Consider the following 15,817-nt stretch of genomic DNA (forward strand, 5'->3'; position numbering starts at 1 on the left):
ATGGCTGTCTCCCCTCCAGGCTGAGAGCTCCCAAGGGAGGCCCTGCCTGGTCCCTCTCTGCTCCCCAGTGCCCGCTCAGGCCCACACCCTAGACGGCACCAAGGAGGGTTTGCTGAATTAAACCGAGTGGACTGCTGTCTAGGGGCTGAGTGCCAGTTACAAACCTGGGGGTTTTGTGTGCTTAGCCTCACCTGTTGCCCCTCCCCAGGGAAATGGGCTCACAAGGGGAGGGGGTTTCTGAGCTAGGGACCTTGCTTTCCACAGTTATGAATGTTTACAAATGTTTCCATTGCCTATAGGTACCTGGTCCTGTGGTTAGTGAACATAAGATCATTTTGGAAATGACTCCCCTTCGTTCCTGATTTAGCATCAGTGCCCTGCAGCCCTCAGCACGGTAACCTCTGTGTCGAGGGGTTAATGACCAGTAACCAAACCCTTAAATCAGCCTGCCCTCTCTGCAGCGGGGCCAGAAGCTCATACTTGGTAAAGAGGACAAGGACCATTTCTAGCACACATTGCGGATGTCACAGTCACCACGCAAAATTGAAATTTAAGAAAGCAAGGCTCTGCTCCTTCTCTGCCCCGCCCCGCCATGCCCACACCCTGCCTGCTGTTTCCGTGAATCCTTACCCGCAGGCCTACTGGCCAGGCAGAATCAGGGAGGGGAGCCCAGAGATGAGGGGCACTGAGGCAGGGAAGCTGGACCAGCAGCACCCCATACACACGCACTGGGTCTCTTCTCGCCCTCCATCCCTGCCTGCCTGTTCCTGCCCTGCAGTGCCTGTGGCCAGACTAGAGCCTCGATGAGCATTTTAACCCTCACAACTACATTCTACAGGTCAGGAAACTGAGTGGCTCCCAGCTAGGCAGTGAGGGTGGAGACTTGACTTGGAAGCCCACCAGACCACCCTTTTCCTAGACCAGCAGTTCTCAAATGTTCACATATATCAGACTTAATTGGAGGACTTGTGAAAACACAGATTCCTGAATCCTACTCTCAGAGTTTCTGTTTCAGCAGGTTTGAGACGGCTCCAAAACGTGCTTTTCTAACAAGTTCCCAGATGATGCTGGGACCACACTTTGAAACTGTTGTCCTAGACAGCGGTGCATCCCAACCTCTCGCTACCCTCCTCAGAGTTTTACAAACAACGCCCTGAAGATAGATCCTGCTTACCCCCCACAATGAGAAGGTTTGGAATCCAGGTTCTGCCCTATGTTTCCTCCCTAGGCTGCCAGAGTCCCCTCGATACACCTACTTTTCCACCTTGGCCGCACACTGGAATCACCTGGCCTAAAACCCCAAGCCTAGGCCCCACCCCTAAGACTGTGATTTATAGTTTTTAAAGCTCCCCAGGTGATTCTAAAATGCAGCCAAGGTGGCAAGCACCGCCTGAGTCTGATCGCATTTAGGGCTGTGTCCTTTTCACGCCTCTATCCTCCTCCGTTTCATTTGCTCACAGGTCTTTCTCCTCTCCCGGTGCACACCCCCTCCTCCAGGAAGCCCACCCTTCAGGCCACAGGTTGGTTCTCCTTTCAATGATCTTTGCCAACGCCCCCCCCATTCTGATACTTTGCAATCACCCTATTATGTGTAATTTTCAACCCCTAGACTGTCACTCCCCTGGTGTGACCCCCAACCCCACAGAGAGCTGGGCTCTTAATTCTTGGTTGGGCTACAGCCGTCCTCCAGGGTACAGATCCCCTCTAAGTATCCAAAGAAATGACTGCAAGGACCCCACTTCGCCCTGGGTCACTTTTCCCATGAAAGCACCCTGAGAATAGAGTTGTTTTCTCCCTGTTTCTGAACCTCTTGTAAAGAGTGTCCGCCTATGGCTCTCCCCCTTTCACCCCCTTACCACTCACCAGGCTAAGGAAGGTTTTAGCCAAATACCACCACTGCCACCCCATCTCCTGACGAGAGAGTGTCTCTGTCTCTAAGATACCTCATTTTTCAAGGGCACTTACTCAATAGGCTGGCAGTGTTGCCAAGGAAACATTGCTTAATGGAAGAAATAAAGCCACTCAAAATCCACATGCCATTGTTTGGAAGAGAGCGATACTTCTGTCGTACCTTGAAAATGTATTATTAAGTCATCTAACAGCCCCATTTAGCTCCGCGTTCCTGATTTGCTGGGAGGCCCTCTCTACCACCACCCCTCCCCCTGCCCATCCTATGATTCCCTGGGGAGGGCACCAGAATTTCCATAGCAGCTAAGGTCTGGTGAAGTAGGGAGGCGAGTCTGGACAGAAGAGGAGACTGGATGATTGGAACATATGTAAATTGGCCATAGTATAGAATGCAAGGGACTAGGGGCCTGGAGGCGGTTGTAGAAAGGAAGTTAAAGCTATTCACCAAATGTTCACAAACTCCAGCTGGTGGCGTTTAAGCTGATGAAGATTTACTAGGCGTTAGTGTCCTCTTCCCGAGTGAAGCCCTCATGGTTGACAGCAGTGGTTTTCAAACTTTTTTTGTGAATTCTTCATAACATTTTGTTCAAGTTGAATGTTATGTGAAAGTCAAATAAAAGAAGGAAAGCCCAGGTTGGGCTGGGAGAGGGGCCCTAGAACCCCACCACCAGGCTGTCCTCCCACACCTGGCTCAGGAGCCCGTGAGACCCCTTCTGGGAGGCCGCGGGACTCAGGGTGAACAATCTGGTGGAAATGACCTGGCAGTTCCCTTGCTGGTTCCGAGGGATGAGGCCCTTGGGGAGCCTCACTCCTGTGGGACTCGGGGAGGTGGTGCCCCGGCTCCAGCCCAGGCTGAGGGGAGGCCCATCTGGGCTGGATGAAGGCCCTGAACTGCCAGGATCTCAGCCTTCCCTGGAAACTCCCCCTAGTCAGGGAGGGGAGAGAGCAGCCATCTGCCTGTGCACCTGGCAAGGTCTTCAAAACTATCTTAGCCTCGGTTTCCTCATCCGTACAGCTGAAGGTGACCGCAGGTGTGGAAGGTACCTGGGCGTACAGGTGTACAAAACTATGTTGGTTTTCTTCCCACCCTTCTCTTCCTGAGGTGTTTCTCCCCCCAGCAGTCGTTTCTGGCAGGGAGGTAATATTTCATACAGTGAGGGCTGGAGCCTGTAGAAGGCTGTACTCAGTCTCTGACAGGGGCAGGTCCCGCCTCCAAGCCTGCCAGGTGGAGAAGGGATGCTGAGCACACGTGGCAGGGCACCCACTCGCATCCTAGAGGGTGGGGGCCCTTGCTTGTCTGGGAAATGAGGTAAGAGAGCAAGCCGAACCTGCAGCCCTGGGGGTCTTTGCCTGGCCTTCGTTCTGTGGCCCTGAAGACAGAGGAGTGTGCACCCGGGGGCACTCCAGGCTCCCTGGCTGGCTGTCCAGCTCAGCTATTAGTCCTTACTCCTGACCCCGGCCTGAGGGAGAGGAAAATGCCCCTGGCGTGAGACCCGAGATACCCATGTGTTTGTCCTTTTCCCTTGTTGGTGATTTTTCTCTTTCAAGCATCAGATTGGGTTTGTAGCCCTGCTGAGCTGTATGGGCTGAGTGGTGAGCGGAAGCACTCATCTGCAGCTGAGAAGGAGCTGAGGGGTCAGGGATGTCATTTCTATGCCCCGGGAGGCTGGGGGGTTTGTGAAACATCCACATACAGGATGACCGCTCGCCCTCCGACTCTGACGTGAGTTACAGGAGGGCTGTCGCCGTCTTAGCACTTCGTAGCATCTTGTATTCTAGGCCTTTTAGTCAAGGATCCTCCAGCCCTCGGCTGCTCCCTTAGTCCAGACCCCCTCCTGGCTCGAAGGGATCACAGTGGAAGCTTCCAAGCCAGCCTCTCCCCCTCCAGCCTGGCTGCTGGAGCGGGAGTGACCGGAGGGAGGTAGGCGAGTGAGGTGAGAGGTTACAGGTGCAGCTCTGGTGTCAAACTGCCTCAGTTTAAATCTCAACCACTGTTCTCCAACTGTGTGACTTTGGACAAGTTCTTAAACTCTCCATGCCTCAGTTTCCTCATCCACAAGATGGGGATGATGGTAACAACTGCCTCATAGTGCTGTTAGGATTCACTGGGCTGAAGCGTGGCAGCACTCCTGACATCTGGGGCTGGATAATTCTTTGCTGTGGAGGCTGTCTGTGCATTGTAGGATGTGGAACAGCATCCCTGGTCTCTACCCACTGGGTGCCCATAGCAGCCTTTCTCACCCCCGTCATGTCAACCAGAAATGTCTCCAGACATTGCCCAATATCGTCTGGTTGGCAAAGCCAGCCCCCACCCACCCGCCATGGTGAACCACAATTCTAGGTCATTTCTTATTAAACCTCCAGCTTCCCTGTTGCTCAGAAAACATAGCTGGGCCTGCTGGGCCTGCAGGCACTAAAAGTGGGGTGTCTTGTACAAAACTGTTTCCCTCTTTTGTGTTCAGGCCACTTACTGATTCAGTCCACTGCTGGCTGGGCTTCTGAGGTGTCCAGGTGACAGCTTAAGAGAATCCTCTTTGCTGAATCTCCCTGTGATCTGACCAGCTTCGTGGTTACCCCACTCAAGATGCGCTCTGTTGTTTGCCTTTTAAATAACAGACAACTGTCTGTCCTTATTATGATTTTCCCAGACTCTGGAGCAATAAACAGCTCTGATGACAGCTGTACTAGGTAGTAAGTAAGTGCACACATGTCTCTCAGAGCATCTCCTCGAAGCATTTCAGAACAGCTAAGTGGATAAAACTGATTTCAGCTATTACCTAGGCAGCCGCTTGTGTCTGTGGAGCCCGCCCTGGAGGTGAGAGGCAGGCCCTGATGACAGGGATGAAGGAAGGGGTGGCAGTGACCAGCTTCCTGGCTGTCCTTGTCTGGCAGCCCACGCTCTGGAGCTTCAGGAGATCCGGGTCCTGGCCTGCCAGGTGCCTAAGAGCTACGCCGTCCTGAGGAGAGAGCATGGTGCGTTCAACCCAAGGACATGAACAGCTGTGCATCTTTGCAGAGAGACTCAGGTGGCAGGCCCGTGCTTTTGCACATTGAGGGAAGGCTTTCTGGAGGTGGTGAGTTTTTATATCTATTTTCAAAGTAGCAAGAGTCGGGGTAAGCGAGTGGAGGAAGCAGAGACAGTTCCCATATCAGTGTGATTAGGACCATTATTTCCTGATATGTTAGTTTCCCCAACTTGGCTGTTGGATCATCCAGGACAGGGAACCACGGTTTTCTCACCCTCAGGACCCAACAGCGATTACTTGTTGGATGGGTGGATGGGTGGATGGATGGATGAATGCCCACCTGCATCTATTTAATTTCCAAAATCCTACCAGTCATCAGATTCTCCCTCAGTGCCAATAAACTGGAAGCCACAGCAGGTCATCAGCTTTCCTTGGTGGTGAACTAAAAACCCAGGTCACACAATGGACAGTCTCGGGATTCTGATGAGAAGCCCAGTTTAGGCGATGAATAGGTTCTCCTTGCCTCTGTGTTCTGGTCACATTTCCACATTGAAGCCAGGCATTCTACATTTGGCCTCCACTCAGAACTTTGGTCACTATGATACTTCACCTCTTTTAGGGGAAGAATCAGCCACCTTGGTAGTTTTGATGTCCATTTCCGTGGATTCACCAAACCTGATAACTTGTAAGGTTACCTCGGAGAGCAGATCCTAGCTGTAGTGAGTGTCTTCCATTTGTCTTTCCATCCTTTTTCTCCTACTTTGCAAAGCTGACTTTATGGAATGTTTCCATGGGCTCCTGTGTTGTCTGACTTCCATCTGGGTCTGCCAGTGGGCCGACCCAGCAGAAGAATGGAGTGAGGAAGGGAGGGTGATGTTGGGGTGTTTATTAGCTGCCACTCACCATCACCCCCAAACGTCTCCCTCTCTGAACCCTTCTCAGAGGTCTCTCTATGTAACTTTTCTCTTACAAGTTCTGGTACCAGCTCTCTCCTCTCATCCCTTTGGGCCTGGTGCTGGCACCAGCTCCATGTTACTATCCCAAGGAACTGTACTATCCCCATGGCTCCCTTACCCTATACCCACGCCGTTGAGAACTGGGCCTTTATCACACCCTCCTTGGGTCCCCCTACCTTGAGTGTGCCATTTGTTTCCTGTTGGGGCCGTGAGTGATACACTGGCCTGAAGTTCTTATGTCTGAAGGGTGATCCTGCCTGCCTCTCCACCCCTCCCCTGGACTTCTGAGGGCCAGAGAGAATACGGCCCTGAAGGACCACCCTTACTTACCCTCCTCGCTGGCCCTGCCCTTCTCACTACACAGTCCATTTTATTCCCTGTACCATGCTTTTAAAGTCCTTGTCAACCATCCTCTTTTACTAAAGCAAAACATACTTCCTTTTACCATTTGAAATTAATCAAAAATATTTACCAGTGAGAATTTTTGTATAGATCAAGACCCCAAGAGGGCCTACCCTGAATTCTAATCTAAAGCAGAGAAGTGTGGAATCTTGGTTTCCCCATGCAACCTCATCGTAGGTGGGGCTGTTAATGTCTTTAGTAATAGAGGACAAGAGCTCACAGACCCTGTGACTGCCTACTCAGAGCCCTTGTTGGGAACCACTGCCTGAGGTTGGGGGAAGTGACTGAAAACTTTGAAGGCCGAGGGTCACATGACTTTCCTCTAGACCAGAGCCGGCCCTGATCTTTGTAACCAAAGTCATTCATTTGTATTGTCTATGGCGGTGTTTGCACTACAACTGCAGAGTTAATTGTCCAGACTGTCTGGCCCTTGGTGCAAAAAAAAAAAAAAAAAGGTTAAAACAGCAGCCTGACTTCTCTCCTTTGAAAGGCGTGGTTGGCCCCTGGCTGGCGTCTTGGAACTTGGATTGCAGGAAGGTTCCCACCATTCCCACAGATGGTAAGAGTGGCTCACTGTGCCCACACTGATTATACAAATAATATGGTTTATGCTGGACACCTGCCTTCCTTCTGGAAGTCTGGGGTTTCAGTATATAAAAGCCTGGGTGCTGAGCCTCTAAGGGCTTCCCTGGGAGATAACCCCTCACAGGCATTAGCTCAACACCTTCCTGCTTGTGAAGGGCCATTCTCTGCGACTGCTGCGAGAGGACCCTTGGAAGCCTGTGCCTGGTTTCCTCCAGACTTTGCCCCACGTGCCTTTTCCCTTTGCTGATTTGATTTGTACCCTTTCCTGTAATAAATCACAGCTATGGTGCAACCAAACGCTGAGTCTCCTGAGTCCTAGTGAATCATCGAACACACTGCAAAACCCCAAATATTTGCCACCTGGCCCTTTAAGAAGAAGTTTGTGACCCCAGTCTCTCGGGTATAGACAGATGGAAATTACATATCCACCATGACGCAAGACTCTGAGCTCCCTAAGGTGCGGCCCGTGTCCTTTGCTCTTTAGCTACCAGCCAAGCACAGCATCTTATACAAAATACTTAAGGAGGGGGGAAGTCGGCAAGCCTGCAAATAATGGATTCAGGCAGTGTTTTTTTAAACTGTGGGCGGTGAAATCAAGTTAAAAGGTTATGGCCAATGTTTTTCAATGAAAGAATAGAACAGAAAATTGAGTACGCTGCATATAGTAAGGCTAAGTTTGATTTCTTGAACATTTTGTTTCAGTTGTACGTGCGGACCAGACACTGTATCGAATCATAATGTAAAAGGGTCTCTTCTTGTCCGTTGCGATGGAAAATCATTTGAAAGCCACTGAATTGTGGTCTCTTTGCCAGCTGCCTGGGGAGATGTCCTACAAACCCGCCCCATCTCTCTGGTCGTTAGCGTTTGACCTCGTTCTCCCCCTGCCCCCAGAACGTGTACTACACGAGCAGTCAGCAGATCCACGTGGGCATCCTGAGCCCCACGGTGGACGACGACGACAACCGGTGCCTGGTGGACGTCAACAGCCGGCCGCGGCTCATCGAATGCAGCTATGCCAAAGCCAAGAGGATGAAGCTCCACTGGCAGTTCTCTCAGGTAGCAGCCCCACCCGGAGAAGCAGCAGGGTAGAGAAACAGGGGAAGGGGCCGGGGCAGGGAGGAATAGGAGGGATGGAGGAGGAGAGGTACCAGTTCTCGGGGTTTAGTGAGCACCTACTACGTGCCAGGTGTTTGGTATACATTAGCTCATTGACTCATTGATACTGGCTCTGAGGGAGGTTATTATTATTGTTGTTGTTGTTTTAGTGGCATTTTATTTAACTTTTAGATATAAGGAAACAGCCTCAGAGGTGGGAGTCCCCTGCCTGAAGTCACACAGTGAGGGGCAGGGCTGGGATTTTAAACTCAGATCTCTGACTTTAAAGCTCACATTTCTTCTGACAAGCGCCTTCTCACAAGCACAGCCCCAGTCTCTCAGGTATAGACAGTGCTGGGTCGTCTCTGGTCTGTGAGCCGCTCTGCCTTCCTTCTCATTCTGTAGGGAATGAGGTTTTCTCGAAGGGCAGTGTCTGGGAGCCATTTTGTGAAGGGCAGTCCACACACTGGTGACCATGAAACATTCCTTTATTAAGTTTCCATCAATTCTGAGGACGATATTTATCTTCCTGCTCTGCATTGGCCTAGTTATAAAGTGATGCCCCGGGGGCTTCCCTGGTGGCGCAGTGTTGAGAGTCCGCCTGCCGATGCAGGGGACGCGGGTTCGTGCCCCGGTCCGGGAGGATCCCACATGCCGCGGAGCGGCTGGGCCCGTGAGCCATGGCCGCTGAGCCTGCGCGTCCGGAGCCTGTGCTCCGCAACTGGATAGGCCACAACAGTGAGAGGCCCGCGTACCGCAAAAAAAATAAATAAATTAAAAAAAAATAATAGTGATGCCCCGGATCAAGACGCCAGCTGGAGATGGCCCGCAGTGACCCAGCTTTGAAGAAAACCAGTGCCTTGGCCCAGAGGCCTCTAGCCCCTGAGGAATCTGCTAAATAAGGATCAGTTTCTGCCCACAGATAGGGACGCCCACCTCCCGGGTAGTGCAGGGAAAGCACTCAGAACAGGAAGTGATGGAGCTCGTGGGGTTTTAGGGCATCAGGACTGCTGGGGGCTGCACATGGTGGATGCTTCTGGGGAAGTCGGGAGCAGAATGTCTATATTCATGGGACGAAGAGGCAGGGACCCCGACTCAAGCCTCCCAGCAAGCTGCTTCCGCCCTGAGAGGAGGCTGACAGGCACAGGATGGAGGTGTGCGGTTGGCCTGACCTTGATTCCAATCCTCATGTCCAGTTACTCGCCCCTGTAGTGGAGGTCCCAGCTACGTCAAGCTCTATGGGCACGGGGCGCCTTTGACCTGTGGTCTGGAGGTGCGGAACCTGAGGGCTGAGAGAGACCCTCGGTTGGGTCCTAAATGGATGGTGAGGGTCAACCCCGAGCAGCAAGTTCAACACACGTCATAGATTTAGGGGCTCGTTGGAAAGCAGGAGCGAGAGCCCAGACTAGGACTGTGGGACCCCAGGAAACCAGATGCTGGGAAGCAGCACAGGGAGCCAATGACAGCACATCTGAGGGTGGGTAGAGGGTGCACGTGGCAGCTCTGAGCCCAGGCTGGGCCTGCGGACTGCGTGGGGTTCAATGAAAGAGAGTGGTGCCCGGGGACTCCTGCCCTGCCCCTTTCTGTCCATGTGACCTTTGACACGTGTTGTAAACTGTAAAGGTCTGTCCCGTAAGAAGAATTAGCTAAGGTTCATACAGTGCTTAACGTGTGCTGCCCTTCCTAGGCGCCTGGCGTACACCAGCTCATTTAATCCTCACAGCACCTGTGTGTGATTAGATGCGGACCATTAGCCCGAGTTCATAGATGAGGAAACTGCGGCAGGAAGATGTTAAATAACATACCCACTGCTTGTTATTATTATTCCTGAACTACTTCAGATTCTCTGTTTTACTTCTAATCGTGGGAGGATGTTGGAAGTGGCCCCTGGAAGAAGGTCAGGGGCAGGGCCGAGGCTTAGAATATAGAGAACTTCTTCCTACCACCTCCCTCTCTCCTGGTGGAGCCCAGATGCCCCAGGTGTGACCTGTTCTGACCGTGCCCAGCAGAAGCCTTTGTCACTTTCCCCAGCCAGGCTTCTGGCCCAGAGTGACACAGGACAGGGCTACATTTCCCCTCTGTCCTCCTTTAAATTACGAGGCAGAGGGAGCCCTGGAGGTGTGTGGTCAGGGAGGAAGGCTGGCCATGGGCTGGGTGGTAAAGTGGCTGCTGCCTCCTGGCTCGGATTAGATGCAAAACAGGCTCACAGGCTGGAGGCAGCAGAGAGAGGAATGGGTACCTCGGCCCGCGGAGGTGAGTGGGCTGACTTGGCTGGGTGAGACGGGGACCGTACCATCTGGAGGGGCTCACGTCAGGCTGCTCTCTGCTGCCGTCAGCCCTACCTCCTGCTGCCCTGAGTTCAGCTTCCTCCTGGGAGCCGACTGACACCGTGCAGGAAGACGGGGGTGGCAGGTTGGGGCAGGGCTGGTGGCTTTCCAGAACAGAGAGTACATAGCTTGGCCCTCGAAGAAGGCATAGGAGTTTGCTCCATATAGAAGTAGTGAGGGGCATTCCAGGGAGAGGCAACGGCACGGGTGCGAGCTGCGGACATGAAACCCAGGCCACGTGCGGGGAGCTGCGGAGGGTCGGGTGTGGCTGGATCCTCATGGACCCCATGGGGCGCAGCCAGAGATGCGCCTGCAGGGGCAGCTGGACCTGGACCTGGTCCTGTGGGAGGTGAGGCTGTGTGCGGGGGACTGGGGCGTTTAGGTCTGGGTTTTGGCAGCCCCCAGTGGCCGGGATTGTGGAGCTGAATGGGGAAGAGAGATTCTAGAAGCGGGGAGGGGCAGGTAGAAGAGTTACGGGGAGGCTCAGATGCAGTTTGAAAGTTGAGCTGTTCCCTCCTCCTTCTCCTCCATGACCCTGGGGTCTTCTGGACTCCAAGATCTCCTCTCAGGGCAGGGTCCGAGGTTGCCCCTCACCAGGGGAAGAGAGCTCGGTCTGTCTGTGGGGTCTCAGCCTCTCCGTGCCCAGCTTCATGCAGTTTGAATCCAAACCCAGGCTGCTTTGACATCCCAGCCCCGCATACAGGCACATCCGACTCCTTTCCAGCCCTCGTAGACAGATGGCCTTCCCACACATGCCCAGATCCAGAGGCCTTGGTGCCCCCAACCGGCTCTCATCTCATCTGCCCGTTCCCAACTGGGGCAGAGAAAGGAACATTCCTCCAAAATCCAGCTCCTTCCTTCACTCATCTCAGTGCATGGCCTTGAACAGGCAGCCGGACAGATTCCTGCTTGAAGGGACACAGTGACCAACCAAGCAGGCCACATTGGCATGTGCAGCCCTGAGGTCTGGGCAGTTTTCAGCTACTTATACGTACATCTAATTAAAACTCCCAGGGCACTCTGGCAGTCACCTCTCTGATCCTTCTACCAAGGGGAACTGTTTGGAAATAATATTTTTAAATCCCTAATTTGCAAGCCCAGAGCAGCTGCTCCCACTTGATATTTAAAAATTAATGTATGTGAAATTTTTGTTTAATGCAAAATGATCAGTGTTTATCAAGCATCCTGGAATCTGTCCCCAAGCCCTCACTGGTGAGGAGCTACTGTTGATGAGGCCAGAGGAAGCTGGGAGCCTCTTAAATGATTAAAGTCATTGCTTGGGCTAATTTTCTTGCAACAGGTTTAATCTTTGCAAATTACAGGGGGATCCTACCAACTAAAATGTTCTGGTGGAGAAGTTGGGCTGAAAGATTTTACTGGTGCATTTCAAATCTCCTTTTCACTTTCACATTTTGCATTATTTACTCTCCTGAGGGCTACATTTAAACTCCATTCAGGCTGAATTAATTTCAAAATAATCTAGTGTGATTCTCCCAGGTTCTCCTACAAAGAAGATAGACATTTGCATATCTTGGTGTTCCATCTCATAGCCTGATTTTCTGTTTAACAAATAAAATGCCTTTCTTCTAACCCCTGGAAGCTCTTCTGAATTTTCCCTGCTTCAGGATGAATCAGGACAGCGTCAGATACTGACACTGAGAAACCACATTTGATGAAAACATCTCTCAGCAACGCTGATGTACAGGGCTCTGATGAGCAGTTTTCCAATGATGAACATTCTTTCCTTCCGTCATTCATCAAGCATTTATTGAGCATGGTGGTTGGGCAGGAGGGATGCAGATATGAATCAGACACGGCCTCTGCCCCTGGAGGAGTTCATGGGTGTATAAACACATAGCAAAACTGGATGATGAGAGCTGAAATGAGGCGGGTACGGTATTCCAGTAGCCCAGGGTGATGGGCTCTGTCTGCACAACTCAGGGATGGCTTCACGTTCAAGGCATGTTTGATCTGGATCTTGAAAATCGTAGGATAGTTCCCAGGCATAGAAAGGGAGAACATCCCATGTTAGAGGCTCAGCATGGGCAAAGGCAAGAAGAAGCAGAGCGTATTCAGTGTTGGTGTGGATGGAATTTAGAATTTTCAATGGAACGTGAGAGAGATCAGACGTAAGCGTCAGTTTGGGGCAGATAATGGTCACCGAAAATCATGCTGAGAAGTTCGGACTTCACCTTAAAAGCAAAGGGAGGGACTAGGGGAGGTTCTTAAACTGTGGATTACCGTGATGGGGTCTGAATCCCTCTAGCAGCAGACTGCAAGGTGTATTGGAAGACAGAGAAGAAAGTAGTGGGCTGTACCATCTTCCCTGTGAGAAAAGGGGTAGACTTGGTTGCCATGGAGACGTGGGGCCAGGCAGCTGTTGGGGAGGACTTGGAGAGACAGTTCAGCGGTCTATTGGAAGTAGTGATGGATTAAATGGAGGTGGTTGTGAGGGGAGATTATGAATCCAGGGCCACCCCAGGCTCTGGGTTTGAAGAAGTCAGTGGATGCCCGTCTCTAAACAGCCAACATCTCCCACATCAACACATGATGAGACTTCATTAACATTAGAAGTGGTAGTTGTGACTCCTCCCGGATTAGAGAATTTCCTAAACTGACTGTGTACTGGGATTATAAATTCATATGTGTTAAGTATAAAACTTTAATCTTCCCAGAGTACCCCACCTACTGAGATCTGGGGGATTCTGGGATTAGGTGATGCAGTGTTAGTGAAAGAGGCATCTAGTCAGTGACCCCTGGACCAGTAGAAGGAGAGGGAAGCAGCAGATATCAGGTCACTACACAGGAGAACTTTGTGGCAGGACATCTGTCATGTGAAGCAACAGACTACCTCTCAGGGGTAATGAGATGCCCACCCTCCCCACCATCCCCCTATCACCATTACTTTGAATGGTTAAGCAAATGCCGAGGCCTCTCTTCAAGATGTTATTGAAGGGACTCACGCCCTAGGAAGGCTGTTACGATGTGTGTTCTTTAAGGTCCAACTTCCTTAAAGTCCATCTATTTGTGTGCATGGTTGAAGCCAGAAAGAGCTCAGGAGTGCCTGATCTCTGCCCTCAAATATCTGAAAGGCTTCTCTAGGCAAAAGAGAGCAGGATTGTCCTATGTAGCTCTGAGGGAGGACCAGCTGGAGGGAGATTCAAGGACAATTTACAGAGCAGCTTTCTCATAGTCAGAGATGCCCGGGCATGAGATTGGCCATTCAAGGAAGAGGTGGGCTCAGACGACCACTCAGCAGGCCATCAAACATGCTACAGCTCTAAGTGGAGTTAGACCGGATGGTTTTAAGGGCTTACCAGCCCTGAAATTCTGTAATTCTAAGCTCCTGAAGTTAGCATGCCCTGAAAAGGGCTTATTCCACCTAGAAGCCCAGACGGGGCCTGCCTTACTAAAAAGCACCATGAACTTGAAAATGAGCTGCACTCCTGGTATAAGGGTCATCGTTATCCCACTTCATGGAATTGTTTATCTGTTATTTTCTCCATGACTCTTTCTCCCATCAACCAACAGATGGGAGGGCAGGGCTGTCTTACACGTTCAGTGTCTCCAGCACCTAACAGAAAGCCTGAAACAGAAGAGGCACACCGGGTGCTGTCAATTAAATTAAGGAGTCCTTTCTAAAAATTCACAAATATTAACACAAATACCCTGTGTGCCAGGTCTCAAGCTAAGTTTGTGGGAGACCCAAAGATGAACAAACCCTACCCTTGATAACTCTTCCTTGCATGCACGCATGCTGATAAAAAACTAATTGTACTAGAGTATTTCAAGGACATTTGAACGTAATAGTCAAAGGGCCTCGCTTAGTTAGAAAATCCCTATAAGAACACTTTTAGGTGGTAGTGCATCCCTGCCACAATACACAGACGTGCGTGGAGAGGGGTACTCCAGTTTACTCTTCCTATAGCTTCAGATTTGGGGGAGGAAGGTGGAAATGATTTTTACTAAAACAATTATGCATACTGTATGAAGGGGAGTAGCAATTTCTATGAATATTTGTTAAAACAGGGGGCTTTGATGAAATGTTGAGGTGTTCTGGCCGTATTTCACGCTGCCTCAGACTCTGGCATGTGCTCTCACTCCCGTTGGCCACGGGGTTCTTTGGTGGAAACGCTGGCAAGGCCCATTCGGGAGTCCAAGGGCACCCAGGGCAGCGTTCCCGCTGGTGGGCGGTCCTGCCATCCCACCCCCATGCTTGCCTCATTCTCAGTTCAGCGTTAATGCATTTTCCAAATGGAGAACATCAAGGATAACAGCAGAGGTGACCATTAAGGCCAGGAGACAAGAGATTTTCAAGAGCATGAGGAGACTGCCTGGAAGAGAGCTGAGGGCAGAGCTGAGCCTGGCCAGGGACCACTGGCTCTTACTTGTGGGACCTAATTTGATAATTTGATGCAAGATGAGTAACCCACTCAAAGAAGAACTTATTTGCAGAGAGCATTTCCCAGGGAGCACCACTGATTCTGCCAAAGAATTTCCCAGCACGCAAGGAGGAGGAGTCCTTGACTTTCTCCTGCTCCACCCCCCAGGCTCTGGCAGGAAGTCCAACTTCGAGAACCTTTTGTGCTGAGAAGAAAAGGCTGTAATCGGGTGTTTCCTTATGGCTCTGGAATAAAGCAGCTTTTCATTTCCATGTCACATGAAGGGGCAAGTGTGGGATCATCCAGTTTTCAAGGACCGACAAAGCCTTGTTTAGGCCCTGAATATTTTCTTAGTTATTTTTAGTTTACGGCAGTCAGCACTTTAGACCAGGAGCCAGGACCAGGTGTGACAGCTCAGTGCCTCACTACTCACACCTGGGTGAGATTTTTTTTTTTTTTTTTTTGCGGTACGCGGGCCTCTCACTGTTGTGGCCAATCCCGTTGCGGAGCACAGGCTCCGGATGCGCAGGCTCAGCGGCCATGGCTCACGGGCCCAGCCGCTCCGCGGCATGTGGGATCTTCCCGGACCGGGGCACGAAACCGTGTCCCCTGCATCGGCAGGCGGACTCTCAACCACTGCGCCACCAGCAGAGCCTGGGTGAGATTTTTAAATTTATTTATCAAACTTTTATATAGTGCTTACTGTGCGCCACATACTACTGTAACTGCTGTCTAAATATTACTTAATCCTCATGACCTTGCTGTCAGGTACTTTACCATCCCCATTCTACAGTTGAGGAAACTGAGGCACAGAGAGATTATGTAATTTGTCCAAGGTCAAATCAGGCTTCTGCCTCTAGGGCCCACACTTTAAACCACCATGCTGTGGAGCCTTTGTCTTGCCTCTACAAAGCCCATGGATTGCTGCAGTGGGAATTTGGGGCTGCGGTCTCCCTGCCAAACCTTGTAGGTGTGTGTGAACTGGCTGGATTCCTGCTTCCTCAGCAAACTCCCTCCAGCCATCCTGCTGTCTCCATACCCCCCTTCACCTTTCCTTTTGCACTTGACGTTGCCATTACCCCATTTTCAGTCCAACGGCCGTCACAGCAAATCCCAGGCAGACTCTCACTCTGGCACAGGTGCGTCTCCTTTAAGAAAGACAAACACCAAAGCACTTTTTGAATAGACAGAGTGTT

At 51.3% G+C, this 15,817-nt stretch overlaps 1 protein-coding gene across 4 annotated transcripts in view; it reads left to right on the forward strand.

Moving 5' to 3' along the window:
* Positions 1 to 15,817, forward strand: part of GALNT18 (polypeptide N-acetylgalactosaminyltransferase 18) — a 547,599-nt gene that overhangs the window by 508,734 nt on the left and 23,048 nt on the right. For 3 of the 4 annotated variants that reach the window (XM_079929173.1, XM_079929174.1, XM_079929175.1), the window contains exon 13: positions 7,709 to 7,873. The exons of the other annotated variant lie outside the window; for it this stretch is intronic. In XM_079929173.1, coding sequence (XP_079785299.1) covers positions 7,709 to 7,873 — 165 coding nt within the window. The remainder of the gene's footprint in view (positions 1 to 7,708; positions 7,874 to 15,817) is intronic. 4 annotated transcript variants of the gene reach the window in all.

Source organism: Stenella coeruleoalba (assembly GCF_951394435.1).
Source record: "Stenella coeruleoalba genome assembly, chromosome: 8".
NCBI classification, from domain to species: domain Eukaryota; kingdom Metazoa; phylum Chordata; class Mammalia; order Artiodactyla; family Delphinidae; genus Stenella; species Stenella coeruleoalba.